The sequence below is a fragment of the Crotalus tigris genome, unplaced genomic scaffold (genome assembly GCF_016545835.1).
Source record: "Crotalus tigris isolate CLP2741 ecotype Arizona unplaced genomic scaffold, ASM1654583v1 scf7180000024432.2438137, whole genome shotgun sequence".
Lineage (NCBI taxonomy): Eukaryota > Metazoa > Chordata > Lepidosauria > Squamata > Viperidae > Crotalus > Crotalus tigris.
Genome location: NW_024100599.1, coordinates 964,786 through 991,786, shown reverse-complemented (window position 1 = coordinate 991,786; position 27,001 = coordinate 964,786). Strand labels below are relative to the sequence as shown.

The 27,001-nt window shown below is 41.6% G+C and overlaps 1 protein-coding gene across 10 annotated transcripts in view; it reads left to right on the top strand.

The window, feature by feature from the left end:
- STOX2 (storkhead box 2) overlaps positions 1 to 27,001 on the top strand; it is a 242,522-nt gene that overhangs the window by 104,961 nt on the left and 110,560 nt on the right. Inside the window, exon 1 of one of the 10 annotated variants that reach the window (XM_039330843.1) lies at positions 3,361 to 5,788. The exons of 5 other annotated variants lie outside the window; for them this stretch is intronic. In XM_039330843.1, coding sequence (XP_039186777.1) covers positions 5,623 to 5,788 — 166 coding nt within the window. In that variant the 5' untranslated portion in view covers positions 3,361 to 5,622. Of the gene's footprint in view, positions 1 to 3,360; positions 5,789 to 18,127; positions 18,396 to 27,001 lie in introns of those variants that run through there. 4 more of the 10 variants (XM_039330842.1, XM_039330852.1, XM_039330851.1 and 1 more) reach the window with 4 other exon arrangements.

The following is a 27,001-nucleotide window of genomic DNA, read 5'->3' as shown; positions in this document are numbered from 1 at the left end:
TCAATTTTACTCTTTAAAGCAAAAGGGACCCTTCTTGCTTTAATTCTAATGGGAGTGACAGTGGGGTCTAGCTTTAAGGACACAGGAGGTCCTTTGAATGTGCCCAGCTGGGGGCTGAAAACATCTGCAAATTCTTTGCAGACTTCCTGTAGGTTGAGTGTTTGTATGCTGTTGAGCCCTGTGACGTGTATTCCCAAGGCCTCAAACCAATCGAGTCCTATGAGACTCGTTCGTTCACCCCCTACTACTAATATGTCTAGTGGACCTTCAAAATCCTTATACTGTACGTTAAGGGTGGCCTCCCCCTTAACACACACTCTGGAGTTTTGAAAGTCTGTTAACACAATGTCAGAAGGCCTCAGCTTGGCCTGAGTTCCACTACCGGAACAAATCTTCCTAAACGTTTGCATGGAAATGATTGAAAGGGCAGACCCCGTATCCAGTTCCATAGCTAATGGAACCCCTTGTAGCTTCACCTTAAGTGACAGCTTTTTCTTAATTGGCTTGTGTGTGCCTGTCCTATAGATGCTTGTTCGCGAAGCGCAAAACCCCACCCTATTCTGGCTGGGGACCCTGGTACCTTTCAGGTGCAATTCTTCCTGAGGTTGTACCTTCAGACGGCCCAAGCAAACAGCTGCAATGTGTCCTTGTTTTCCGCACGCCCTGCAGATAGCGGAGCGGAACTTGCAGTCGGTTCTCCTGTGGCGACTTCCACAGCCAATGCACTTGGGGAGAGCTGAAGAGCTTCCTTTTTGTTTCCCTTCCTTTGTGGGGTGAAGACGGTCGACTTCCTTGTCCGGATCCTCCTCAGAGTTTCTTCTTCTTCTTACTTCTTCCTGGTGCACGGATGCAGCATCTGGACTGTTCCTGATCAGCCGCATATTCTTGATGGCGCCGCCCGCTGCTTCCTCTGCGGTGACCTCTCTCAAGGCATCTTGGAAAGACAAGTCCTCCTTAGCAAAAAGTCTCTGTTGTAACTCACGATGCCTTAGCCCGCATACGAATCTGTCCCTCAGTCGTTCTTCGAGGTCTTTGAACTCGCAATGTTTGGCGGCTTTCCTTAATGCGGCGATGTACTCCTTGGCCGATTCTCCGGGTCGTTGATCCCTCTGCTCGAAGGTGTGGCGCCACGCGATGATGGACATCTTAGGCTGGAAGTGCTCCTTCAGTAGCTTTTTTAGATCTGCGTAGCTGACAGAGTCTAAAGGAACAGGTGCTGCAAGGTTCTCAGCGATTTCGAATGCGTCTTGACCGCAAACGCACAGCAGGGTGGCAGCCTTCAAACTTTCTTCCCTCACTTGGTTCACTTTGAGGTAGTTTTCCACCCTGGCTGCGTAGGACTCCCACCTCTCTGGATGTGAGACGTCGAATTCCGAAAGCCTTCCAATCTGTGCCATTTTTGTATCAGGAAGGGTCTATCAGCCAGCCTACCCCCGAATGCACGCTGGATTGGCGGGTAGCTGCCGAGTCCACGCCGTTCCTGCCGCTCAGGACTCACTCGGGTAAGCTTACACCTTTTTGTTGATGTATGGCAATCCCACCTTCGTCGCCAGTGTTGAGTCCTTCGCGAAATGGCAAGACACGAGAAGCAGTTGTAGTTCTCAGGAAACTTCTTTATTCATGTGTTCAGCTTACAGTTAGAAGACGCCGACAACGCCCAAAACTCCTGGCCTCTTATATAGGCCATTCCCGGGTAAATCTGCAACTTTTGGCGCGCCAGCACTTGCGCATGCGCACAAGTACTGGCGACAGCCTGTTTGGTCCCGGGCAGCTTGCACCTGCCGGAACCGTTTGCAATGCCCCGAGCCTGCTTGCACAGGCTCAGGACATAACAGTTATATTCTCTAAAGGCTTGATGTATTGAAAGAAAGAAGACAGAAGGATGTATTTGGCATGTTTTTTCATTGTAAAGAAGACAGATTATGTGATGATTGTTATTGTTACTTAAGTGATGGATAAATGTACTTCTTGGCTTGTATAGTAAATTGATAGGCATGGATAAATGAAATCTAAGGAAGGCAAAGATTTTCTTGGACCAGACATGCTTGACCTAGAATTAATAATCTGAACTTTCTTCATCCTCTCACTTGTTTATGTTATCATGGGCAAATCAAAGTTGAATGAAGGCAGTTCCACATCCTTACTGAGTCTTTATTTGTTTACTATGTGAATAATCATACAAATAGTGGCCAAATTGTCTGCTAGAGGGTGGGAATTAAAATTCTACATAGTAGCTGTCCTCAAGCCGGAGTCTAGTTGTCTTGATCTATAATTCCCAATATCAAAGCACCTGTCACTGGAAGTTATGAACTACAGGTAGTCCTCAACTTATGACCATAATTGAACCTGATTTTATGACATTTTTTGTGATGGTCGCTAAGCAAACTCATTGTCTATAATATCTGTTTTTTGCCAGAAACTGGAAGTAAACATTGGCTTCCAACAAAAAAAATTGCAAATTGTGGTGACCACATGATTGTGAGGGGGAACAGCTGTTAGACTTTCATATCTGTTTCTTAAGTCCCTGTTTGGGAGTCCATTGTTAGTTTGAGTGGTTGCTAAGGACTACCTGTGTAATAGTTCAACTCGGATAGTACCAGGATGGGAGAACTACTATAGGACAACACATCCACTGTGAATGAGGAAGAATGGCAAGAAATTAGCTTTGTTTTTAGCTGGAAATGTCTTAGCTAAAATAATCTGTGAGGCGTTTGCTGGTTTCCTTTCATTATATTGCAACAAATCAGAGAGCTTTCAGTTAACAATAGTTTCCATTCTGTCTTGATCTGGAGAGTATAAATCTTAGTTCAAAACAAGCCAGGGTGTTAAACCACATTTTTAAGGAAATGTTGCTTTTGCATTTAATTTTAATATGCCACAGACATATGAATAAAACCAGCGTTATATCAACTTAATTATAAGCTGACGTGCCTAGTATGTCTGAATAAGGAGTATGTGTTGAATTTCTTTCACTTCTATGTGTTTTGGGGGATAACAAAAATAGGTGTCAGAATAATTTTTCCTTGATGATCCTCTTGATGCTTTTCTGGCAAATTATCATGACTTGCTGAACTGCCTATTTCAATAGTTATCGTTATCCCTGCTGATGCTCCTGAATCAGATGCTATGAAGGATAAGGGACTTCCTTGTGAGATTGTCTGCAGTTTTTTGCATGTGCATATCTTCTTAGAACAAACATATTTTAATTGATGGTTTGTATTTATTTGTTAGATATAAATTCTGCCTTCCCATTAAAGACTTAAGGTGGCTGAATTGCTCTCACCTGCCATTTTTACAACAACAACCATGTGAGATTGTTGGTCTAAGAGAGAATAATTGGCTGAAAGTCATCCAGTGAGCTTCAATAATTGAGAACTGAACCTGGGTTTCTCCAGTGCCATTCCATTACTTTAACCACTACAACACACCATGGGTTTTGGTGAACAAACAATTCTGAGCGATGAGCTATGTGTCTTTGGTAATGTAGATGAGATTTATGGTATTTCTATACAAATAAAGTATGTATATAGAGTACAAAATATGGCAGGAAATTCAATTTTATTGTTAAAATGTTTCTTGGGGTAAGAAAAAATGGAAACACAATACTTGAAACAAAAATCAGTTCTCAGTAGTTCTTGTGAGCAAAAGTTTTGTGACGATTAAGGAGCCAAATGGTGAAAACATTTCCAGTTTGATTAATTTGCCAGAGTGTATGTGGCAAGTTAGCTCTTTCATCTCCCATACAGAACAGCTCACCTAAAATTGGATGGTCAGCTCTGTGCTGCTAGTGTTTATATTTTAAAATACATAGGCAAATCAATAATCAAAGTTTCAGAACTTACATAATATATACTTTTATTTTTGAATAAATTTCCCCAGCTTTTTCGCTTCAAGTGATCCATAATTCTAAGTCCTTTAATAGAGCATTGGAGAAAATGAGGGTTTTCTTTAAGGCTTTGAGCAAAAACGAGAGACTTTTCCTCAATTCTGGTGTCCCAGTTTAAATGTTTTCAAATCTATCTCATAGTCTAAATGGAAGTGGGCCTCTTTTATCATTGTCACTGTCTAGTTGGGTGCCCATAATGGTTATTGGGCTTGAAATATGAAAGAGTTTTTCTTTCTTTTTTTAAGTACAAAAATTACAGACAATAGAGCCTGTTGGACAGCAAGTATATAGAAAGATGTTCCATGTCTTTCAAGGCAAGTAGAGAAGATTGCAGGTCCCATCCACTAGTCCAGCTCCAATGGATTTCTGTCCATTGGTTTTGAGTATTTGTTTCCAAAATAATATTTGGAAATTGTTGTAAAGGCAGGCTTAGTTTAACAAGTTTAAACTAACCTTAACAAGACTTTTATTTTGTTGCTTTTTAAAGAACATATTGTCCATTGAAATCGAATGACATTATAATATACAAATCCGCAAATCTGATGATGGCTGGAACACAAGTCAGGTTTGGAGAAGCTCCAGGTTGGGTTCTATGAAAGTTTGCAGGCTGACTGGCTCAGCCCGTGTAACCTAAGCCTCTCGATTAGCATAAGGCTGATTTGTTGCTTTCTTTCCTGCCCTTCAGTAGCTATTCACCGTTTTCGGAGGGGAGGAGCAACAGCAGCAAGCAGCAGCAGGGGCAAAGCGAGCAGACGATCCGCGGCTGATTTTCGGAGAGAAAAACATTTCGGACTAATTTTGCAGTCCAAACGCTTTCGGGCTTTAGCTGCAGGCGCGATTGACAGACAGACGTAAGCGTGCATTCAGTGAAGGGAAGAGGAGAATAACCTTGCCGGAGAGTAAGAGGGAGGAACGGCTGGCGAGGGATGCTGCCGCTGCTGCAGGAACGCGATGGAGATGGGTGCCTCGGCCATCTGCAGTGAAGGCGATTGTTGCTGTTGTTGCTGTTGTTGCCGCCGCCACCACCGCTTGTAGGTTTAGACAACTGGAGTGCGCGAAGGAGGAATATGCGCGGCCAGGGCGGGAGGAGAGGCAGTGGGTGCTGCGAACGGGAAGAATGGTTGCTGCAGCCATGATTTTTAGGCTGCCTCGATGTTTTGCTTGGATTCTGATAGGTTGACGGAGGGAGGGGGGGAAAGCCAGCCTTTGGCCGCTGCCAGCCCTTCGGGCGATTCATATGGCTTTACAGCTTGGAGGCTTCCTTGCTTTTCTTTTCGCAGCCTTCGGGGTCAGCCCTCCCAGGCCGAGCGCGCTGCCTGATTTGCTTGGGCCTTGGGTGCCTCGGCTCACCGCTGGCTGAGCCCTTCCGCGCCGAATCGAGCTATTGTTTTGGAACCGCCGCGCTTCTTACACGCCGTCGAGGGCTCTGGTTTTCCGCCGCCGCCGCCTTCGAAGCCGCCCCATTTGCCTTTCCTCCACATGACTTGGGATGGAAGCTGGTTGGAGTGCCCGTGAAGGGGGATGCGTTATGGGGCGTGCGTAACGCGGGCTCTTTCGCGGGAGGGAGACCAGGCACGGAGGAACCGCGATGGACGAGGCAGGGACTCCAGGTTGTGCGCTGCGCTACCAGCCCGAGCACTGCCTGTGAGGAGGCTGAGATAAAGCGAGCCGGGAGGCCTGCCTGGTTCATGCCGCCGCCGCGGCTCGTGCGGAATTAGCTTGCGGGGAGCCTCAACATGAAGAAGACCCGAAGTATCACCTTACGGCGAGCCTGGCCGAGCTCGGATTTCTCTGACCGGGCTTCGGACCGCATGAGGTCCCGCAGCGAGAAAGACTACCGCCTGCATAAACATTTCCCACCAGCGTTCCTCTCCCAGGCATCACGGGGCTACATGACATCAGGTCTGTAACATCAGTATCTGTGGGGGTGGTGAGTAGGTGTACACACGTACATGCAAATCCGCCCGTTTCAAAGAGCTAGTCTGGCGCGTTTGTTTATCTCCCCGCGCCGTGTTAAGGGTTGCGACTGATTAGCATAGGTTGCAATGAAGGGGGCTATTTCTTTTAAAGCTCGCATCCACCATTTTGTACCTCAGGAAGATTTATTTGAATCAGGGCCTTCTCAATATGGAATTAAAAACCTTCCAGCTCCCTTACAATAAAGGGAGAGAGAAGGAAATGCTCAAATCCGCGTTTGGAACGTTGCACCCCTTTGTGAGCACAAGCACCATCCCCACCGCTGGGTGACGAAGGATGATAAAACCAGATATTGTCTCTTGTTCCACTAAATGCAATGATCTCAAAAGGCGTTTCTGGATTTCATTTTCCATCTGGAAGTGGCCCTGTCATCGTGGCATTATTGGGAATATTGTCTCCAGTATCCATTTGGTTGGGGGCGGGTTGAGGGGGAGTTCTGTTTTGCTGATAAAAATGAGTACATATGTAAACATTAGTGGGTAGGAAGGGAAGAGTGTCTGGGGGTGTGTATCATGTGTGCCTTTCCCTATCTATTGCTTCAAGGCAAGCTCTTTAGTAATAATGGGTACTGCATTAACATGTTTGTGCATGCATAACAAGATCAGAGCACAACAGAATGACAGGAGTGCTGCAGAAAGCTATGTATCAGGGCAACTCTTGATCTTTCAGTCAAGAATTATAGAAAGAAATGCCTTCTTGCATCCTGCTGGAAAGGACATAATAACATGGAAATGTTTTTATTGTTTTAATTCTTGGCTAGTTTTAGTCTGAGATTTCATTATTATAGCATTACATTTTCTTTTATTATTGCTTCAGCATAAAAAATAAACCTCTATTAATAGGCAGAGGATAGCTTTTTCTTTCTGTTCTGGCCCATTAAAGTTAGTGGTTGTGTGTAATGTGTGTAACTTGCTTACTGAACTTGTTTTCTTTTGTTAATAATTATGTTTTTTCTACTAAGCACTAAATTTTAAAGGTAAGAATTATTGTCAACAGGCTTTTGTCAGTAGCAGTAAATATAGAGGAGAAATATTTTATGGAAATCTTGATTCAATGAGTTTTGGTCTACAAGCTTTTACATTGCCATATAAGCATGCATTCAGAAAAATGCCAAATCGGTATAAAAAATAAAAACCACCCACACTGTCTGCAATATTGTTGCTTCAATATATTTAATAGTGCGTTTGGCTCGTGCTATATATACTGCTAAAATTTGAATGGGAGTTTACTAATTCATTATGTTGTTAATTTAAAAATTAGTTTAGAGTAACTAGTACTTAACTGCATTGTCAGCTGGTTTTGTGTCACTGGAATTACAGTTCCATATTTTTTCTGCAAATCTGTGTTGGTAAGTTTATCATATGCATGTAATTCATGTTAGTTATGTAAAATCCCTAGGGAGCAGCTTAAAATTCATTTGGAATAGTTACTACAAAATTTGAAGAGCAGTTGTATTATTTAATCTCATCATCAGTACTGAAATTGATATGAACTTGTTTATGGGTGCTACAGTTACTTGTGTTGGGTTAGGACATTGTAAAACAGAATGTTCCATCTCCCTAGACTGGCAGCAAAGTCTGAAAAATTAACAGTGCAAAAATATATGGTGTCTGTGGGGGTGAGAAAGGAGCAGCTGACACATCAACTATGAGTAATACTCTATAATTGTTAAGAGTACATCAGAAGTTATACAAACTTAATATATGATGCTGTAACTGAAAAAGTAATTTTAACTTCATTCTGAATTTATGTTAAAAATTATGTCTTTTGTCTTTCCTTATATTGGTTGGGGAGGAATTAATATATATTCTAAATCCTGGCTATTTTTAAAGGGCTCCTTGGGGCAGGAAGTCTATAGGAAGCTTTCTTGCATAAAATTGAAAGACTATGAATACAAATGTTTTCTTTGTCACTCAAAATGTTATACATTTTTCAAACTGCCAAATTGTGTTTGTCCTGTTATTCAGCCTAATTGCTATTAATATTGTTGCAATATTGCTTCAGTAAGTTGTTGCAGGAAGAAAGAAGAGAAAGTTAGGAAATGATTGTTAGGTAGGTCAATAATATTAAAGTATACAAGCAAAGCATTTCTTTTCCCTAAATCTCCCAAGTCATTCTATCTGTAAGATTTTTTTAAGCTGGAGCATCCTTAGAATGCCTTATAAAGGTAGTGAATATAGAAATCTCTAAGTTATATGTTCTGATAGGTTATTATTTTCAATTAGCATTTGGCAGCAATCCATTTTTAAACAGTTTTTCTTTCACTAATACAGGTATCTGAAATATTGTGTTATGGTGAATAATATTTGATACTAAAATTTTTATCACTTTTCAGAAAAACAATAGAAAATATAGGTGGCCATCAATTTACGATCACAGTTGAGCCCCAAATTTCGGTTGCTAAGCAATATATTTGTTAAGTGAGTTTTGGCCCATTTTGCAACTTTTTATAACAGTTGATAAGTGAGCCACTGCACTTGTTAAATTAGTAACACAGTTGTTAAGTGAATCTGGCTTCCCCATTGACTTTGCTTGTCAGAAGATTGCAAAAGTGTCCTGGACACTGCGACTGTCATGAGTCAGTTGCCAAGTGTATGAATTTTGATCATGTGACTGTGGGGATGCTGCAGTGGTCGTAAATGAATCTGGCTTCCCCATTGACTTTGCTTGTAAGAAGGTCGCAATAGGTGATCACATGAATGCATACCAGTTGCCAAATGTCCGAATTTTGATCATATGAACATGGGGATACTGCAGCAAAAGTGTGGAAAACGGTCATAGGTTACTTTTTTCAGTGCCATTGTAACTTTAGTCACTAAATGAATAGTTGTAAATCAAGGACTACCTGTAATCCAAAATTTCTTGACATTTTTGAGCAACCACTTTGTAGAGCTTTATTCATCTGTTTATTTCATGTTGGAAATAGAAATATCATATAGGAAAACTCATTGGCTTTACTTTTCCAAACAAATAAAGAGTAGAACAATCAACATGTTTCGGTTTTGTATTTTGAGACAAATTTTGAATAGCCTCATTAATTGTATAACTTAAATACCCTGGTGGTATGTATATCTTTTATTTTCTTTGCTCTTTCTCATATCTATACCAAAGTAGTTTTGGGGTTACTGGAAACTTTTCATGGATGGGCTATTAGTTCCATTAAGGTCTTATTTGGAACATAAATGTTCAATACTAATTTTGGTAATGATTATATTTGATTAGATTAGTGTTGTACTGAACATATTTTTTTAAAAAGGTCTATTCAGGTAGTTTTGTTTTGTTTTAAAACAAGAACCTAAGTGGTTTAAGATGAAAAAGAGGTTACCTAAATTAAAATGTGGAAATGGTGGTGCTCACATTAAGGAATAAATTAATTCACTAACTGCTTATTGTCTGACCTTCCAGATTTTGGAATATTTATCTGGACAATGGAAAAAAGTTTGATCTAATAAATGTTTTACCTTATATCAAAATAAAAAGTTGGAATCCATTTTATTCTACAGCTGTAATGCATGCATTTGTATAAAATTGATTCATCTGAAATGATTGGGGTTCAGCATATTTTTCTATGATAGAAATTGCCTTTATTTTGGAAGATTGTGAAATCCTAACTTTTTTTTTGCACTAAATTTATTCATGCTTAGGAGTAAGATACAAATAATATATTAATAGATCTTTAATATAAGTACTACAGAATTCTCTGCATTAAAGAATGATACTACAATGAAGAAAAAGCAAGCACCAAATTAAAATTATCTCACCAAGATTCCACTACTGAGCGTGAACGGTTTTTTATTGTTTTGAATAGTTTTGTAGTTAAGATTATCAGATGTAGAATTATATTCACTTGTACCTCCAAATCATTGTTGGTGATATTTTAATCAGGTTTATTTATTTATTTATTTATTTATTTTTGCTGTAAGCCTACCCAATCTCATAGGGTCATATACTCCTTGGAGGAAGAATGATACAAATAAGTCAATAAAAATGTTACTTAGAAGGGGCATTAGTCTTGCTTAATAGCTTTAAGTATAATTACTGATTCTAGACATCACCTATCTTTTATTCCAAGTTGAGAGCTAGATAAGGCATAACCCATAGGATAGAATAAAAATATAGTGCTTCCTTTGCACCTGGTCTATTATCTAAGGTTGGAAATTAACCTCTTTTCTCATTTTGCTTAGTTTAGCTGTATAATTTGCCAAGTGAGTATATGCTCTTCTAAGATGACTTGAAGTTGCCTTGGGCAAACAGCTTGCTGGCAAGTTGCCTTTGTTACAGTGATATGTCTCTATTTGTGTGTTTATAGCAAAGTATGTAGTGAAATGACAAAGAAAAAACACTTTTTAAAAATCAAAGTCTGGACAGAAAAACAATTAAAACAAAAAACTTGCAAATTAAGAGAATAGACACCAAACAAATTTTACTGGATAAGAGTAATTAGAATTGTAGCCTAATCCATAGTAATTTATTGTCTGAAAAGGCAAGTCTATAACAGAACTTAATGATAATTGATAATTGACCTTGTCATATGGGGAAAGTAGTCTTTCAGATATTGTGGCCCCAGAACATTAGAGCAGATCTTTGAATTCTAGTAAGATATATTTCTGAATTAACAGCTTTGATGTCCTATTTTGAACAAGTTGAAATGCCCAGTGCTTTTCAAAACTCAACTAATATATAACATTTTAGTATCCCTGCTTGGATAATTCTATAGCAGGATAAATGTGAAGTATTATCCCATTCCGGGAGACAATTAGAACAGATGCACTAACTAAAGTTAATGGAAGAAGATATGCTAAGAATTTCACTTGGGAATTACAATAATCAATGAAGCACATCTAAAAGTATCCCAATCTCCTATTGGGAAGGTTTAAGGATGTGAAAATGAATACCTCTTAATTTGTTTCTCATCAGTAGGCCTTTGGTTAGAAAGGTAGAATATTAGTATCTGGAAGCTTGCTACTAGATACATGACGAATCTAGATTGAACCACCCAGTGCTTATTTCCCCCTCTCTTCTTGCCTTATATACCTTATAATAGAGGTCCCCAACCTTTTGGGCACCAGGGACCGGTTGTGTAGAGAGAGATTTTTCTGCGGACCGGAAGGGGCGTGGTTTTGTATGCTGCCTGCATCCCACAGATGGGGCTTTGCTTGTTTGCGCGGCCCGGTTGCTGGCATGCTGCGGTCCGGTACCAGTCCATGGACCGGGGGTTGGAGACCCTGCCTTATGCGGAATACATTTTGTGGAGTAATGTTTAGTTTTATACTGAAAATAAATAGTATGGTTCTTGGTGTTCTCTAAGCTTGGCTTTTTTCTTGAAAATGTTTCAATACCCAAATAGGTAACATCATCAGTGCTAGAAGTTGGTGGGGTTTGCTCTGTGTTTATATACAGTGGGTTACCCTGTCAATGTTGGTGGGGGTGTTGTTTTCTTTTTTGTTTCTTGATTAAGCTGTTGTTTACTGTTTGGTTGTTTGTCTGAGTTGGTAGTTGCTTGTAAAAGTTTAGGTTAGAGACAGTAGGATACTTGGAATGTGTGCTATATTTTTTATTTAGAATGTATTACTAAAATTTCTTTTTTGGTAAGCATGAATATGTGGTTATTTTTATTACGGTATATGTTGCATAGTGGTCTTATTGGAATAGTAAATCAGAAGACAGAATTCATGGGATAGTGGTATTTAAATATAATATTAAAAAATTGATACCTTTTACTTTTAAGGGTGACTTGCATGAGCACTCACGGGTCTCCATATATATACCTGGAAGAATATATAGTTATTTGATCGATGATGTCTCAGGAGGTGTGGTCAAATTATGAGAGCTGGGAACTACAATTGTAGCCCATGACTCCTCTAACCCTTTTTACTGGATTATTTGATGTCATTGAGCACATGGTTTCTATTATAATGTTCTATAATTTCTTAATAATCTGGTTACTGTTACACCAGTTAATGGATTTTTACACATTGTAAGAGCTTAAAATACATGGATCTTTTTTCCTTTTATTCATTTTTAATTTTTTAAATTTTGCTTCCAAAAATAAAAATAAGCTTTTCTATAAGAACACTTCTAAATGTGTTGGGGAACAGTGTGAATATTTTTAATAAGCTAATCTATATATGATATTTAGAAGTGCCAGTCTGGCAGAGTGGCTAAGGCATCAGGCTAGAAACTGGGAGACCGTGAGTTCTGTCTCCCTCTTGAGCACAAAGCCACTGGGTGACCACGGAGCCAATCACTTAGGAAGGAAGCAATGGCAAATCATCTTGGGAAAAACACAGGGAACTTGCTGAGGCAACCTCCGAGAATCAGACAGGATTGCAAGGAAGAAAAAAATATATGATATTTAAAGTTCAGGATTTTGTTGCCTGTGCAATCATCAACTCAAAGATTACATGCTGCCTCCTCCATGACATTTTTCAGGATTTTATCATTTTTTCTTCTGGATGACTATACAATATAAGAATTTTGTGCATCCGCGATGCTTGTGGATGATGTAAAATTACTGTTGCTAAGAACTGGTATAATTTTTTTTCAGTATGTCAACCATTAGCTTATCAATAAAAAGAAGAAATTTTTTTTTTTTACTCTATGGTATAAAATGTGATTTCTTTAGTTTCAACAGAACTAATGAAAATGTTTGTTTAACTCAGCATAAATGCAATAGGAACTGCAGCAGCTTAACAGAAAATTTAAGCAGAAGTTCTTAAACAGTTTAGCTTTCAAGTACATAAAGGATGGATTCTGATACACTTCGGTGGTGGGTAAAAAGGGCAGGATATTGCCATGACATTCAAATTTTGAACTCTCCTATTATAATAGGCGAAGCCAGTGGTGGGATTCAGCCAGTTCGCACCAGTTCGGCAGAACCGGTAGCAAATTTTTTGTTGCCCAGGCCCAGAATGGACTTCCAGATACCATGAAGCCTCCTCCCAGCAGGTAACAAAGAAAACAGGTCATGAAGAGGATATGTAGTGTCCCAGACAACTTTGCGGACCCTGCTCAAGCAGTGCTTATATGCTATGTCCTGGATGGAAGGGAGGGATGTGCCAATAATCTTTTCAGCCATCCTTACCACTCTTTGCACCGCCTTCCTGTCTGAAGCAGTGATGCTTCCAAACCAGACTGTGATGCTGTATGACAGGATGCTCTCGATTGTCCCTCTGTAGAAAGTGGTAAGGACAGGGGAAGGAAGATGTGCTTTTTCTCATCACATATCTCACATATATTACCAAACAACTCCAATAAGATCTGCACAAACTTAAGTAGACATAGACAGTGATTGCGTTTAACAATACTAATGGCTTGTTTTTGGCTTGTTTCTCTTTAGTGCTCAGTATGAAATGTAGCAACTGAGAGCCTGTCAAACAAGTGTTGAGATATAACTTAAAAACCACAAGAAGTAAAACATCTGATGTAAAGTCATTCTGAATTTCCACAAAGACTAGCCTTAGTAGACAATTATGCTGCAAGTAGATCAGGGAGCAACAGGTGCAGGGATGTCACTAAAACAAAAAGCTAAAGAGAACTTCTGAAGGATTTGAGTCTAAGAATACTCATTGAAGTGCCTGACAGATGAAGGAAATTGATTTATTGCAGGGCTAGGCAAGTTCTAGGCTGAATGTGAACACTAGTTTCTTGACATAGTTTTAGAATATGATGCCTCTCTCTCCCCCCCTCAAAAATAAGGGTGTCAGTTTTAGAACAGGACGGCTTTATCCTAAATTGTATTGTGAACTTTTTTGATCACCTTTTTGAACATTTACATATTTCAATCAGAATCACTCAATCAGAATAGAGCTGGAAGGGACCTTGGAGGTCTTCTAATCCAACCCCGGCTCAAGCAGGAGACCCTGGACCATTTTAGACAAGTAACTCTCCAGTCTCTTTTTAAAAACTTATAAGGATGAAGCACCTGCATCTTCTGAGGGCAAGCTGCTCCACTGGTTAATTGTCTTCATTGTTAGAAAGTTTCTCCTTAGTTCCAGATTGCTTCTTTCCTTGATTAGTTTCCATCCATTGTTTCTTGTCCTGCCTACAGGTGGCAACCTCTCAAATACTGGAATACTGCTATCATGTCACCCCAGTCCTTTCTCTACACTAGCCAAACCCAAATCTTGCAACTGTATTTCATATGTTTTTACGAAGGCCTTTAATTATCTTAGTTGCTCTTCTGTGCACTTTTTCCAAAGTCTCAACATCTTTTTGTAATATGGTGACCAAAACTAGATGCAGTATTCCAGGTGTGGTCTTACTAAGATTTTATAAAGCAGTACTAATAGTTCACGTCATTTTGATTCTATACTCTGTTTATACAGCCAAGGATTATATTAGTTTTTTTGGCTGCTGCTGCAATCTCTGACTCATATTTAAATAATTGACAACTAGGACTCCAAGGTCTCTCTCACAGTTACTGTTTTTGAGCCAGATTTCGCCTAATCTGTACTTATACCTTTAGTTTTTCCTACCTAAGTGTAAAACCTTGCTTTTCTCCACATTAAATTTCATTTTGTTGGATCAAGCCCATTGTTCAAGTTTATCAAGATCTTTTTGGATCCTGAGCTTTTCTTCTGGGGTATTGGCTATTCCTGCCAGCTTAGAGCCATCTGCAAATTTGACTTCATAAGTCATTTATGAAGATATTGAAGAGTACTGAGCCTAGGATGGAACCCTATAGCATCCCACTCTTACTTCTCTCCATGTAGATACAGTATCATTAAGGATGACTTGTTGAATATGGTTTGTCAGCCAGTTACAAATCTGGTGGTGATGCTGTCTATTGCACATTTGTCTAGCTTACCAAGAAGTAGGTTGTGGTCTACTTTGTCAAATGCCATGTTGAAGTTTAAGTATACTATGTCCACAGCATTTCACTGGTCTACTAATTTAGCCATTTTGTCAAAGAATGAAATAAGATTGGTTTGGCAGGATCTGTTTTTAACAAACCTGTGCTGACTTTTATTATTACTATTTGTTTTTACATGTTCGCAGATCTGGTTTTTTATTACCTTTTCCAATATCTTCCCAGGTATTGATATTAGGCTGATTGGTCTGTAAATTCCTGGGTCTATTTTTTTTCCTTTTTTGAAGATGGGAACCACATCAGCTCTTTTCCAATCCTCAGGTAATTTCCCGGTGTTCCAGGATTTTTGAAGATATGGTTCTGAGATAACATCTGCCAGCTTTTTCAGAACTCTAGGATGTAAAATCACCAGGTCCCAGTGATTTATATTCATCAAGATCGCATAGGTTTTCTTCAATCATTTTCTTACTTATTTTAATTTTTATTTCTAGTCTTTTACAGTTAGATTTTTGGTAGATTGGGCTCTGGTTTCTTTTTGTGTGAAGACTAATGCAAAAAATGAGCTAAGCAACTCTTCTTTCTCTCTACTGCCTGTTACTTCTTTGTCATTTTCTCTCTCAAGTGGACCTATTTTTTCCTTGACTTTTTTCTTGTTATTTATATGTTGAAATGTTTTTTTTATTATCTTTGACTTTCATTGAAAGTCTTTGTTCATTCTGAGCCTTAGGTTTCCTGACTTCTTTGCAGATTTTGCTATATGCTGGTGTTTTGCCTTACTTATATGTCTCTCTTTCCATTTTTTGTATTTGTTCTTCTTGGATTTCTTGTTTTTCTTTTTCAGTGGTATTGTGCTGGACTGGGCTTTTAGGATCATATTTTTCAGAGTTTCCTATGCTTTTTGAGTTGTTTCCCTCTTTAGAATTTTCATCCATGGAATTTTTCTTAGACTCTCTCTGAGTTTGTTAAAATCAACTCTTTTAAAGTTTAAGACACTGGCTGTATTATGCTCTATCACTTGTGTTTGCATTATATTGAATTCCAATATGACATGGTCATTCTCTCCAAAGTACCGGCAATTTCAACTCTTTCTATCACTTCTTCTCTATTAGTAAGAATTAGGTCTAGTACAGCTTTTCCTCTAGTTCCCTCTATCTTTTGGATGACAAAGTTGTCAGTTAGATTGGTTAGGAATCTGTTCGATCACCCACTTGCTGCAGAGTTTATCTCCCGGCTAATATCTGGGTAGTTAAAATCTCCCATTACTACTGTGGTATATTTGCTACGTAACATTTGTTAGTTGTTTAGCAAAAAGTTCATCTATTTCTTCTGCTTGGTTGGGTGGCCTATAACAATGTCATTCTTTTTTCCTTTTATATTGACCCATATGGATTCTAGGAGGTTTTCATCCTTGGTTTTGTGGATTTCTGTAGAGATGTAGTGATCTTTTATATATAATGCAAACCCACCTCCTCATTTGTTAGGTCTGTTTCTTTTGAATATTTTGAATCCTTTCATAGTACATTCCAGTCATGAGTTTCATCCCACCATGTTTCAATAATGGCAACTATATCGTATTTACCTTCATGTACTAGTATTTCAGGTTCACCCTGTTTGTTCCCCAAACTTTGAGTGTTCTTGTATAGGCATCTGAGTCTTTTGTGGATCTTGGGTATGTTTCTTATAGCTCCTTCTTTTTATCTGGGTTTTCCATCCTTTGCATCACTCTCTACTTCACTTTGTTTTTCTTCCCTACCTCCTTATATGATTGGTTATCTATGGTTTTTGCTTGGAATCAGGTTCTAAAGGTCTGGAAGATTGGCCTCCCTCTCCCCTAATTTTAGTTTAAAGCCCTTTTGATAAGATGAGCCAGTCGTTTTCTGAATATATTCTTTCCAGTTCTTCTGAGGTTCACTCCATCCCTTGCCAGTAGCTCTTCATGTAGGTAATGTAGGCCATGGTCTAAAAAACTGAAGTTTTCTTGACAACACCAATTTTTAAGCCAGTGGTTCGTTTCTAAATTCCTTTGCTCCCTCATTGGATGTTGGCCTTTTGTTGGAAGTACAGATGAAAACACCACTTGAGCTCCTAATTCTTCAACTTTCTTTCTAGCTGTTCATAATCTCTTGTTATTGTTTTTAGATTCATTGTTGTGTCATTGGTCCCACATTTAGGAGAAGAAAGAAGTAGTAATCCGTGGGGTTGATTATTTTAGTAAGTTTCTCAGTTACTTCTTTAATTTTTGCTCCAGGATGACACCATACTTTATTTGGTCTGCAGACTATAGTTTCTGTTCCCGAAATAATTGAATCTCCTATCACCGATATTTGCCTTTTTTTCCCCTCAGGAAATCCGGGATACCACTGTACTGTATTCTTTCTGTCACAGGAATGCTGGGTTATGTCTCATGTTTCGAAACTATTGATGACTGCTCTTTTATAGGTGTCTGCATATTTTCTTCCAGAGGGAGGCTATGTTCAATTCCAGAGGAGCTTCACTTGATACTAAGGTAGATAGTATTGGCTTTGCTCTTGGTTGCTGTTTTCTTCTAAAAATATCATGTTTCCATCAGTCTTCCTCTAGGTTCATATATTGGGTCATTTTTTTGGAAGCTTTTGTTCCCTATTGTGTTTAATTTAGGTGTTATCAATTTTATTTTTTATTTTTCTTCATATATTTGTTCATACATTTTTAAAGAAGCTGTTTGCTCCCTATTGTGTTTAATTTTGGTGTAGTCTTGTTTAGGTTGGGGATTCTTGCTTTGTTCATTGAGTTTCAAAGTGGCTAGAGTTGCTTGTAGACCAGTGGTGGCGAACCTATGGCAGGCTTGCCAGAGGCAGCACTCATAGCCCTCTCTGTGGGCATGCGTGCCGTTGCCCCAGTCCTAGGCCTTCAGCTGGGTTTTATAAAACTTTTTCGCTTTAGGCCTCCGCTGCCATGTGCAAAAAAAAAAAAGGTTCAATCAGTCAATTTCAACTTCTCGCGGAGAAAAAAAGATCTTGCAAAGTTGGAATTGATTGATTGAACTTTTTAGTCCCACCTAGTCTGCCATTATCACTGCAGCCACGCCCACCCAATTGGCCACACCCAGCCAATGGGCCACACCTACCCGGCACTCAACAATGCATAAGTGGGTTTTGGGTTGCAATTTGGGCACTCAGTCTCTAAAACAGTGGTTCTCAATCTTTCTAATGCCGCGACCCCATAATACAGTTCCCCATGTTATGGTGACCCCCAACCACTTATACATCACCGGGTGCCAGGGGCGTGGCCAAAGAAAAGGGGGAAAAATGGCGGACAGCCTTGTTTGGCCACCCCCGTGAAATGGTCGTTCGACCCCAAATGGGGTCCCGACCCACAGGTTGAGAACCACTGCTCTAAAAGGTTCGCCATCACTGTTCTAGATCCTTTATTTTTTCTTCTAGTAATTCATATGATTTACATTTGATACATATGTAGTGTGGGTCTTCTATGGGGATAAGCTCAAACATATGACAGATTTTGCTATAGTGTCAGTCTCTATGTCCATGATTTTTTTGTTTGTTAAAAACAAAATTTATTTGAAATAATTCCTAAATGGTAAATAGTTCTTGATTACTAGCAATGTAAAGTGCAAGTGAGGATGAGTAAATGGTTAGCCCCCTGTTTTTCTTTCACAGCTTTCTGGCATGGCTGAAACAAAGGAAAGGCCTTCATGAGAATGTTTATGTCTGAGGAAGCAAGGTCAGTCATAAGGACATATCTCTTAAATACTAGTTTTAGATTCTCCATTTCAGGTTCCATCAAAATTCCTTTCTTCTTGCAATTTCCTCCATTTTTTTCTACTGATTTCCAATTCTAATTACAGTTTATTATGTCCTGTAGCTGTTTCCTTAACTATATTGGATAGTTAAGAGCAGAATTAAAGGAAAGATCATTTTCCAGTGATAGCATTACAACATTGAATAATAGAATAACAGAAAAACAGAGTTGGAAGAGATGTTGAAGGGCTTTTAGTCCATCCCCTACTCAAGCAGGAAACCCCATACTATTTCAGAAAAATGGTTGTCAAATTCTTCTTAAAAACCTTCAGTGTTGCATAATATATGTACGTATATTATATGTATGTGTGCGTATATGTATATATGTGTGCATATATGCATATGTGTACGTATATATAATCAATCATCATGCACCTCCAAATTGCATATTATAACCCTGAGTATTGAAGCATTTCTGTTAAAGTGGGTTTCTTCATATGCTTTTGGCCCTTCGTTTTTTTTTATTTTAGCTTACTAAACTATATAAAATGGTATACAGAGGCAAGACAGTACTGAGTGAAATGCCCCCAACAGCTTTTATGTGTACATACAGGGATGCTCTGAGGAGCTTGAGAGAGGCAGGAGAAGAGAGAAACCTATAGAGAAACAATCTAAGCAGTGAATGAATGTTTCTGGTTTGTCCTTACAGCATGCATAGGGTGTCTTCCAGCAGCATTGTTTAAGGTGATGTGGATCCTTTAGGGCAACAGGGATGAGAGATAAGATAATCCATAATATCCTTTACTACAGGGATGTCCAATCTTGGCAACTTTAAGACATGGACTGGCTGGGGAATTCTGGGAGTTGAAGTCCACAATATTTAAAATTGCCAAGGTTGTATACCCCTGGTTTACTAGATATTTCAAATTTGTTTAAAGAACACAAGCACTTTTCATTAATTTAATAGTTTTAATTTAATAATGCTTGAAGAGGTAATATTGCATCTAAATATACAGTTTGGTCAGATTTGGGGACATTTATTTTACCCCAAAACTATTTAATTTGTCTACCTAAGACCCTTTAATCTATTGAAGAAACCTGGGCATTTAAAAAAAATTGTTGTTCTGCTGAATATAAACCAATAGATATTTTACTCAGAGAATCCTCTATTGTTGGAATACAATTTGTCAACATTGTTTATGCCTGTAGGTCAATGGATAAATTCTATTTAAACCGACATAAAAGTATTATATGATTCTGGGCTAGGATGTTTTGCATAATTAATCACAATTCTTTAACTTGAATTGACAAATTATTATATACCAATTTTTGTTTCTTTGCCATGAAGCATAAGCATAAGCAATTATCTGCCTTTGAATATATGCTTTAAGAACATTCTTTTCCGTGTTTTAACTTTGCAGAATACAGTTTATTGTAAAAAAAATCCTTAAAATCTTGTTTCATCTGATTTATAAAAATCTGAATATTTTAATCAAGTTGCATTCCGATACTAATGTCAAAAAGCAAAAGAATGTTTTAATTGAAATATATTACTTGGATAGATCTCTAACCATAATTAACTGTTCTGCTCTAAACTAAAATTCGGGCAAAACAATTATGTAATACATCTAGGTGATTATTAATTGGATCATAATAGTTAATAAATGCAACCTTATCAAAATATCTATTAATATTTTTTAAATGGCTCTTACTTATTTGCTTATTTTTTGTTCTACAACAGGTTTGAACACCTAGAGATCAGAGATATATCCTTCATTAATACATATTGTACTCTAATCCAGAGGTCCCCAACCTTTTAGGCACTAGGGACCGGTTCCATGGAGAAAGGTTTTTCCACGGACCAGACAGTGTGTGGTTTTGTGGGCTGCCTACATCCCACAGATGGGGCTTTGCTTGTTTGTGCGGACCAGTTGCTGGCATGCTGCGGCCTGGTACCGGTCCACGGACCAGGAGTTGGGAACCCCTGCTCTAATCTTTTAGATCAGAGGTGTCAAACTCGCAACATCATGTGACATGTCACGACATAGCACAACTTTTTTTCCATTGCCAGCAATGGGGTGGGTGCAGTTTCGCCATGATACATCCGGCCCGTGGGCCGGCAGTTTGACATCCCTGTTTTAGATTTTTTAAAAAAATCCTAATATAGGTGAATATAACTTTCAACTTAATCTTTTTAAAAGAACAAGCTAAATTTGGGCATATGTTTATTCCATTCTGTTAAACTGTTGGAATGCTCATAATTACAATTTTGTTTTGACTTGCATAAGCCAAGTCTTTGTTCTGAATGCCTTCAGTTCAAGGTTCCCTGCCACTATAGCAGGGGTGTCAAACTCAATTTCATTGAGGGCCGCATCAGCATTGCGGTTGCCCTTGGGGGGCCGGGTGCGTGCGGCCTACTGGGTGGGCGTGGATGGAGTGGGTGTGGTCTACTGGGTGGGCATGGCCGGCTCTACATCGTTCACGTCAAGGGTGCCTGTGGGGGCCTGGGCAGGAGTGGGACAGATCTGAGGGTCTCTGGCAGAAGGGAGTGGGACCGGGGCAAGCGCCAAAGCATGGTCCATTTCTTCATTCCTCACAAAGGGTGACACCTCACCCAGCATGCACACAGGGGGCGGGACCAACACACCAGGAGCTGGTTCCTCGCTGTTTCTAGACGGCCTTGTGGAGCTAAGACTGAATGCGTTTCAACATAAATGGCCACCACAAAACTGTACATTGACTCCCGGCCGGTCTGGGCCAGGGCCAAGGCAGCGGGGGCCGTTCCCTCACTGTTTCCAGGATAGCTTTGCGGGTCACATGAAACCACTTTGCGGGCCGCATCTGGCCCCCGGGCCTTGTGTTTGACATGTCTGCACTAGAGCATTCTGTGTTGTTCACTTGTGGATATAAAAGTCTTCTTCCTTCATGTTAAACATACTCTGGGTGGAAAAATACTGGCAAAGACTGCATGGTGACCATTCACACATATTAGGGTGAATTCTTGAGTAGGCTACTGTTGAACAATAGGCAATATGTGAATCTGCAATACATTTTTTTTTCTAAAAAACAAAACCAAACCCTGTCCTATGAGTTACTGGAGTAAAACTGTCAAGAGTTGTAAGTTAGCAGAATTACTATGGAATACTTTCTGCCATTCCATAAACGTTAATATGCCAGAGAGCTGCTGCACAATAAGCAGCTAGAAATAGTGTAAATTAATAAAAAGGAAATTTATATGATTATTTATATACCTTATATAAGCTCTAGTAAACTTAACTGTGCCAAATACAGCTTTAATTCTATGATGAGATTCTGAAACATATTTGAGAGACTATGGTCAAAATATTGCCAGTTGGTATATGAAAAGGCTGTGGGGCTTGATTTAAACAAGGAGTGGATAGCCTCTTTTTTACTTCCCTTTTTAAGGACTTAAGAACTCCTTTGACTTAGATTAAAAACAAGTTAACTTTTATCCAAGCCTTAAGTTGACTTGCATATTGTAGTGAATATGCAGAAATTCCATTTCAAGAAGTTCAGTGATTGAAAAGTGACAACCCATCAATCCAAGTAATGGACAGAAAAACCAAAGCCTGGGAAATCAAATGCTTAACAGCCAGTCAGATGAGCAGCTTTCCCTCTTGGGGACTAACATAGAAGAGAGAAAAGCAGTGTCCATTTTTCATTCTCTTTTGATATCTCCTCATTCTACGTATCCAGGTTGGTTGAAAGCCAACAGTCATATCCTAGCAATTGGTATAGAGCAATTAATAAAATAGCAAATTAAGGTTAGTGAAGTTTGTTTCAGTATAGATTGCATCTTGTTTTAGGGACTGAAATCTGGGCTGCATAGACTTGGTCTGGCATGGTGCTTATGTAGAATTCTGGGCTAAAGGTTATTTCCTCTCCATTTTCTTTTTTTTTTTTTTGTCTTTTATGTCTTTTTCTTCAATCATCTTCTAGATTTCTGACCTCATTATATGTAATGAAGTTGTTAAATTTGTGAACTGGTGATAGTTATTCTGGGAAAAAGGATTTATCCTTTGGTCCACATATCTTCTCCAGCACTGGAGATGGATAATCCACTAATGGGTTAACTTAATCCTCTCTTCAGGAAATCTGGGCACTGGCAGAACCTTCCACTTATTATGACCAGGCCAAGGAGGTACCTGAGGCGCAGGCCTTCAGGTCTCCCTATACCCCACGGGTCCCGCAGACCCCGGAGGCCATCTTTACACCCACGGCCATGGGGCTTAGAAGGGAGAACTCACCCTCTCATCACTGGACGATAGGATCCAGGCCTTGGTGGCTCAGGCAATGGAGCAGGCCCTTATGATCAGGACTCCATCGGTGCCCAGAGCAGAATCCATGATTTCCATTCCTCTCTCGCGTCCGGTACATCACAGTTCTCGTGACCCTCCTTCTCCCTCCCATTCTTCTTTAAGCGGGGTCTCAGTGACCCTGGAGCAGGATCAGGCGCTTGATGCTTCATGGTCAGAGGAGGAGGAACTGGTTCCGGATCCGCCCCCGTTCGGAGGGCTATTTAATCCATCTCTCTTCCCCTGCTTCGCAAGGTTAGCTCGGTGGCACACGGGGGACCCAGCTGACCTGCCCCAGCGGCTCCCACAACGGATCCAGAGGCAGACCCCGTCTTCATTGAACCAGTGGTCACCCAACATCATGTTCCATGTCCAGCCTTATTCCTCAACGCAGTTAAGAAACAATGGGCTTCCCTGGGTACCTTCCTCCTTCCAACTGGTAATGATAGGAAGTTGTTTAGTGTGGCCTCAGAATTAGATGAGGCGTTGAATGTACCCACGATGGATGAGCCCCTGTCTCACCTGTTCTCCCCCTCTACTATTTTGGGGGATATGGCAGAGGCCCTAAAATATGAGGAACGCAGAGCGGAAATAACCTTTAGGAGGTCACACCAGGTGGTGGCGTGGTCCATTAGGGGCGCCCACCTCAGCTTCCTTCTTCACTAGATCCGCCCTCATCTGGCTGTGTCAGCTGCAGGCCAGGATCCCTGCGGACGATGTTCGCACGCATCAGGACCTGAGCAAGCTAGTGGCCGCGATGGAATACGCTTCCGATGCGACTTTGCAAGCGGCTCGGTTTTCTTCCAGATCCTTGGTGTCCAACATGACAACCCGCTGCATGCTATGGCAAGATACTGGCAGGCAGACGCCAAGTCCAAGTGGCATCTGGCAGCAGCCCCATACCAGGGCGGTAAATTGTTTGGGGATGTCTTAGCCCAATACCTGTCAGAGAACAAGGATAAAAAGAAGATCTTGGCCCATCTTACTAAGCGATCCGATAGACGTCCTACTCCTTACAATCATAGACAGACCTTTCGGGCTGCCACTACCCCACCAGCCACGCAATCTTCTCAGCCCTTCAGGGCCAGGCAGGACTGTCCGGTTGATAGACCAGCCACACGGCCCAGGCAGCAATTCTAGCCCAAATGGCCCTTTTGAGGTGGGGGTTGTCCCTTCCACAGGAAGGGACCCCCCAGTGGAGCCTTCCATAGGTGGAAGGCTTTCCCTCTTCGTCACTCAGTGGAGGCCACCACCACAGACGCCTGGGTCCTGGACACCATTTGCCACGGCCTGTCTCTGGAATTCATCTCCAGTCCACCAAGATGGTTCATTGCTTGCCCCCAATTAAAGAAGCCTCCAAGGAGAGGTCTCATGCAGGAGGCCATCCGTCACTTATTAGACATCAGAGCCATAGAACCGGTACCTGTGGCCCAACGGGGGCGCGGATTCTACTCCATCCTCTTTGTAGTCCCCAAGACCTCGGGAGGATGGAGGGCAATCTTAGACCTAAAACGCCTGAACCTTTATTTGCCATATTGAAGGTTCAAAATGCAGACACTTCAGTCCATCCTAGGCAGCATCCGAAAGGGAGATTTTCTCACTTCAGTGGACCTCACAGAGGCATATCTCCACATTCCCATCATTCCTGGCCATCACCGGTTTCTCAGGTTCAGCTACATGGGACATCATTACCAGTGCAGGGCACTTCCATTTGGCCTGTCGTTGGCTCCAAGGGTCTTTTCCAAGGTCCTGGCAGTTCTTGCGGCACACCTGAAATTGATGCCGGTTCGGGTGCAATGCTACCTGGACGACATATTAATACAGTCGCCCTCCCCGCAGGGGGCTCTGACAGACCTGAGATGGGTGATCAGAGTCTTACAGAGCCACGGCTTTTTGGTCAATTTCAAAAAAAGTCAGACAGTCCTATCGACTAGATTGCTCCACCTAGGGGCCATCATAGACACAGTAGAGTGTCGGGTTTATCTGTCCCAGGAACGCAGGGACAGTGTACGGGACCTGGTTTTCAAGGTCTGCAGAGAGAAGACTCTTGTCTCCTACCGATCTTTCCCGGCTCCTGGGAAAGATGATATCGTGCATCTCGATCATTCCCTGGACCAGGTTACACTCACGATCCACCCAGTGGTGTCTGCTCCCCTATCAGAAGCAGGGAACAAACACTTCCGCACGAGAGGTAAGGATCCCACCACACAATCTTACGTTCCCTCAGATGGTGGCTCTCTCCAGCCATGACCAGAGGGTCTCTTTTCAAGGAGCCCGGTCGGCTCATGGTCACGACAGAGGCCAGTCTGTTCGGCTAGGGAGCACACTATCAGTCTCAATGGGTCCAAGGAAGATGGTCTCGGGCGGACCTGAGACACAACATCAACTGGCTGGAACTCAGGGCCATACAGCTTGCCCTTCGCCACTTTCGCCACAGCATAGTGAAACAACATGTACTCATCCTTACGGACAACATGGCAGTGAAGGCCCATGTGAACAGGAAGGGGGGCACCCGGTCTCGGGCACTCCTGGCTGAGGCCCAGCAGCTGGGCTCCTGGGCAGAGATCAACCTCGCCTTGCTCAGGGCGGACCACATCTCGGGGGAGGCAAACAAGAGGGCGGACTTCCTGAGCAGGTCAACCGTGGACCACTCGGAATGGCGTCTACACCCGAGGCTATTCAGGGAAATCACTCACAGATTCGGTCTTCCCATCATAGACCTGTTTGCCTCCAGGACAAACACGCAACTCCCGCAGTTCCTTTCACGATTTCTGGTTCAGGGGGCAGAGGGAGTAGATGCCCTTCGGACCCCATGGCCAGATGGCTTACTCTATGCTTTTCCTCCCCTTACCCTCTTACCAGTGGTCATCCACAAACTCCTGCAGGAGAGGGCAGAGATTCTCCTGGTAGCCCCTTACTGGCCGTGGAGACCTTGGTTTGCCAACCTCGTCGGTCTTTCCCAATCGCGTCCTTGGAAAATCCCCCCAGACAGGGTATCACTGATCCAGGGAGACCTGACTCATCCGGATCCCCAATGGCTCCAGTTAGCCGTTTGGCACTTGAATGCAGGATCCTGACCCAAGAGTCCTGTTCGCCAGGGATCATTGACGTAATTCAGGCATCCTGTAGACTGGCGACTAACCGCATCTATGATGCCACGTGGCAGAACTTTTGCCGGTGGTGTTCCACTCGTCAACTACCTTTATCGAGATTGACCATCCCCAACATTCTAGACTATTTACTGGAGGGATTGAATAAGGAATTGGCACCTAATACCTTGCGTAGACAGGTGGTGGCCCTCTCTACCTTGCTCTCTTGCGACACTTTTAGGTCTCTGGGGTAAGACCCCTTGATCCGTTCCTTCCTCAAGGGAGCTACGAATACCAAGCCACCCGTGGTGCACAGGTATCCCACGTGGGAATTACCTAGGGTCCTTCAGGCTCTTACCAAGGCTCCCTTTGAGCCCCTCAGTTCGTGCAACATGAGGTCATTATCCCTCAAGGTCGCCTTCTTAGTGGTCATTACTTCGACCCGGCATATCTCTGAGATGGCCCTCTCAGTCAGGGAGGATCTGTGTGTTTGCCACCGGGATCAGGTCACCCTTTGCTTAGACCCCACCTTTGTTCCCAAGGTCAATTCTCTTTTTCATAGGACCCAGGACATCGTCCTTCCTGATTTCTGCCCCAATCCGTCCCTTGATCTGGAACGGCAGTGGCATTCTCTAGACGTCCGACGGGCTCTCCGCTACTACATTAAACGGACGGCCACCTTCCGTAACTCCGAGGCCCTTTTTGTCTCCTTCTTACCTTCGTCCAGGGGTCGGAAGGTCTTGGCCTCCACAATCAGTTGTTGGATAACAGTTTGCATTGCGGGGGCGTACCATTCCAACTCCTTGCCTATTCCATCGCATGTCACGGCACACTCTACACGCAGTGTGGCCATCTCAGCGGCCTGGGCCGCGGAGGCTTCCATTGAGGAGGTATGTAAGGCAGCCACATGGTCTTCCCTGTCACCGTTCATACGGCACTACAAACTGGAAAGGTACACATCCACCAAGGCGTCCTTTGGCAGGAGGGTCCTCCAACAAATGGTGCCCCGTGACATGGTTCCAAACTTGCCCGATTCCCTCCCGTAAGGACAGTGGGCTTTGGTATGTCCCATTAGTGGATTATCCATCTCCAGTGCTGGAGAAGGGGCGTTGTCTTACCTGAACACCGTTTCTCAGCACGGAGATGGATAATCCACACCCACCCAATTAGGTCCTTAGGCCTAG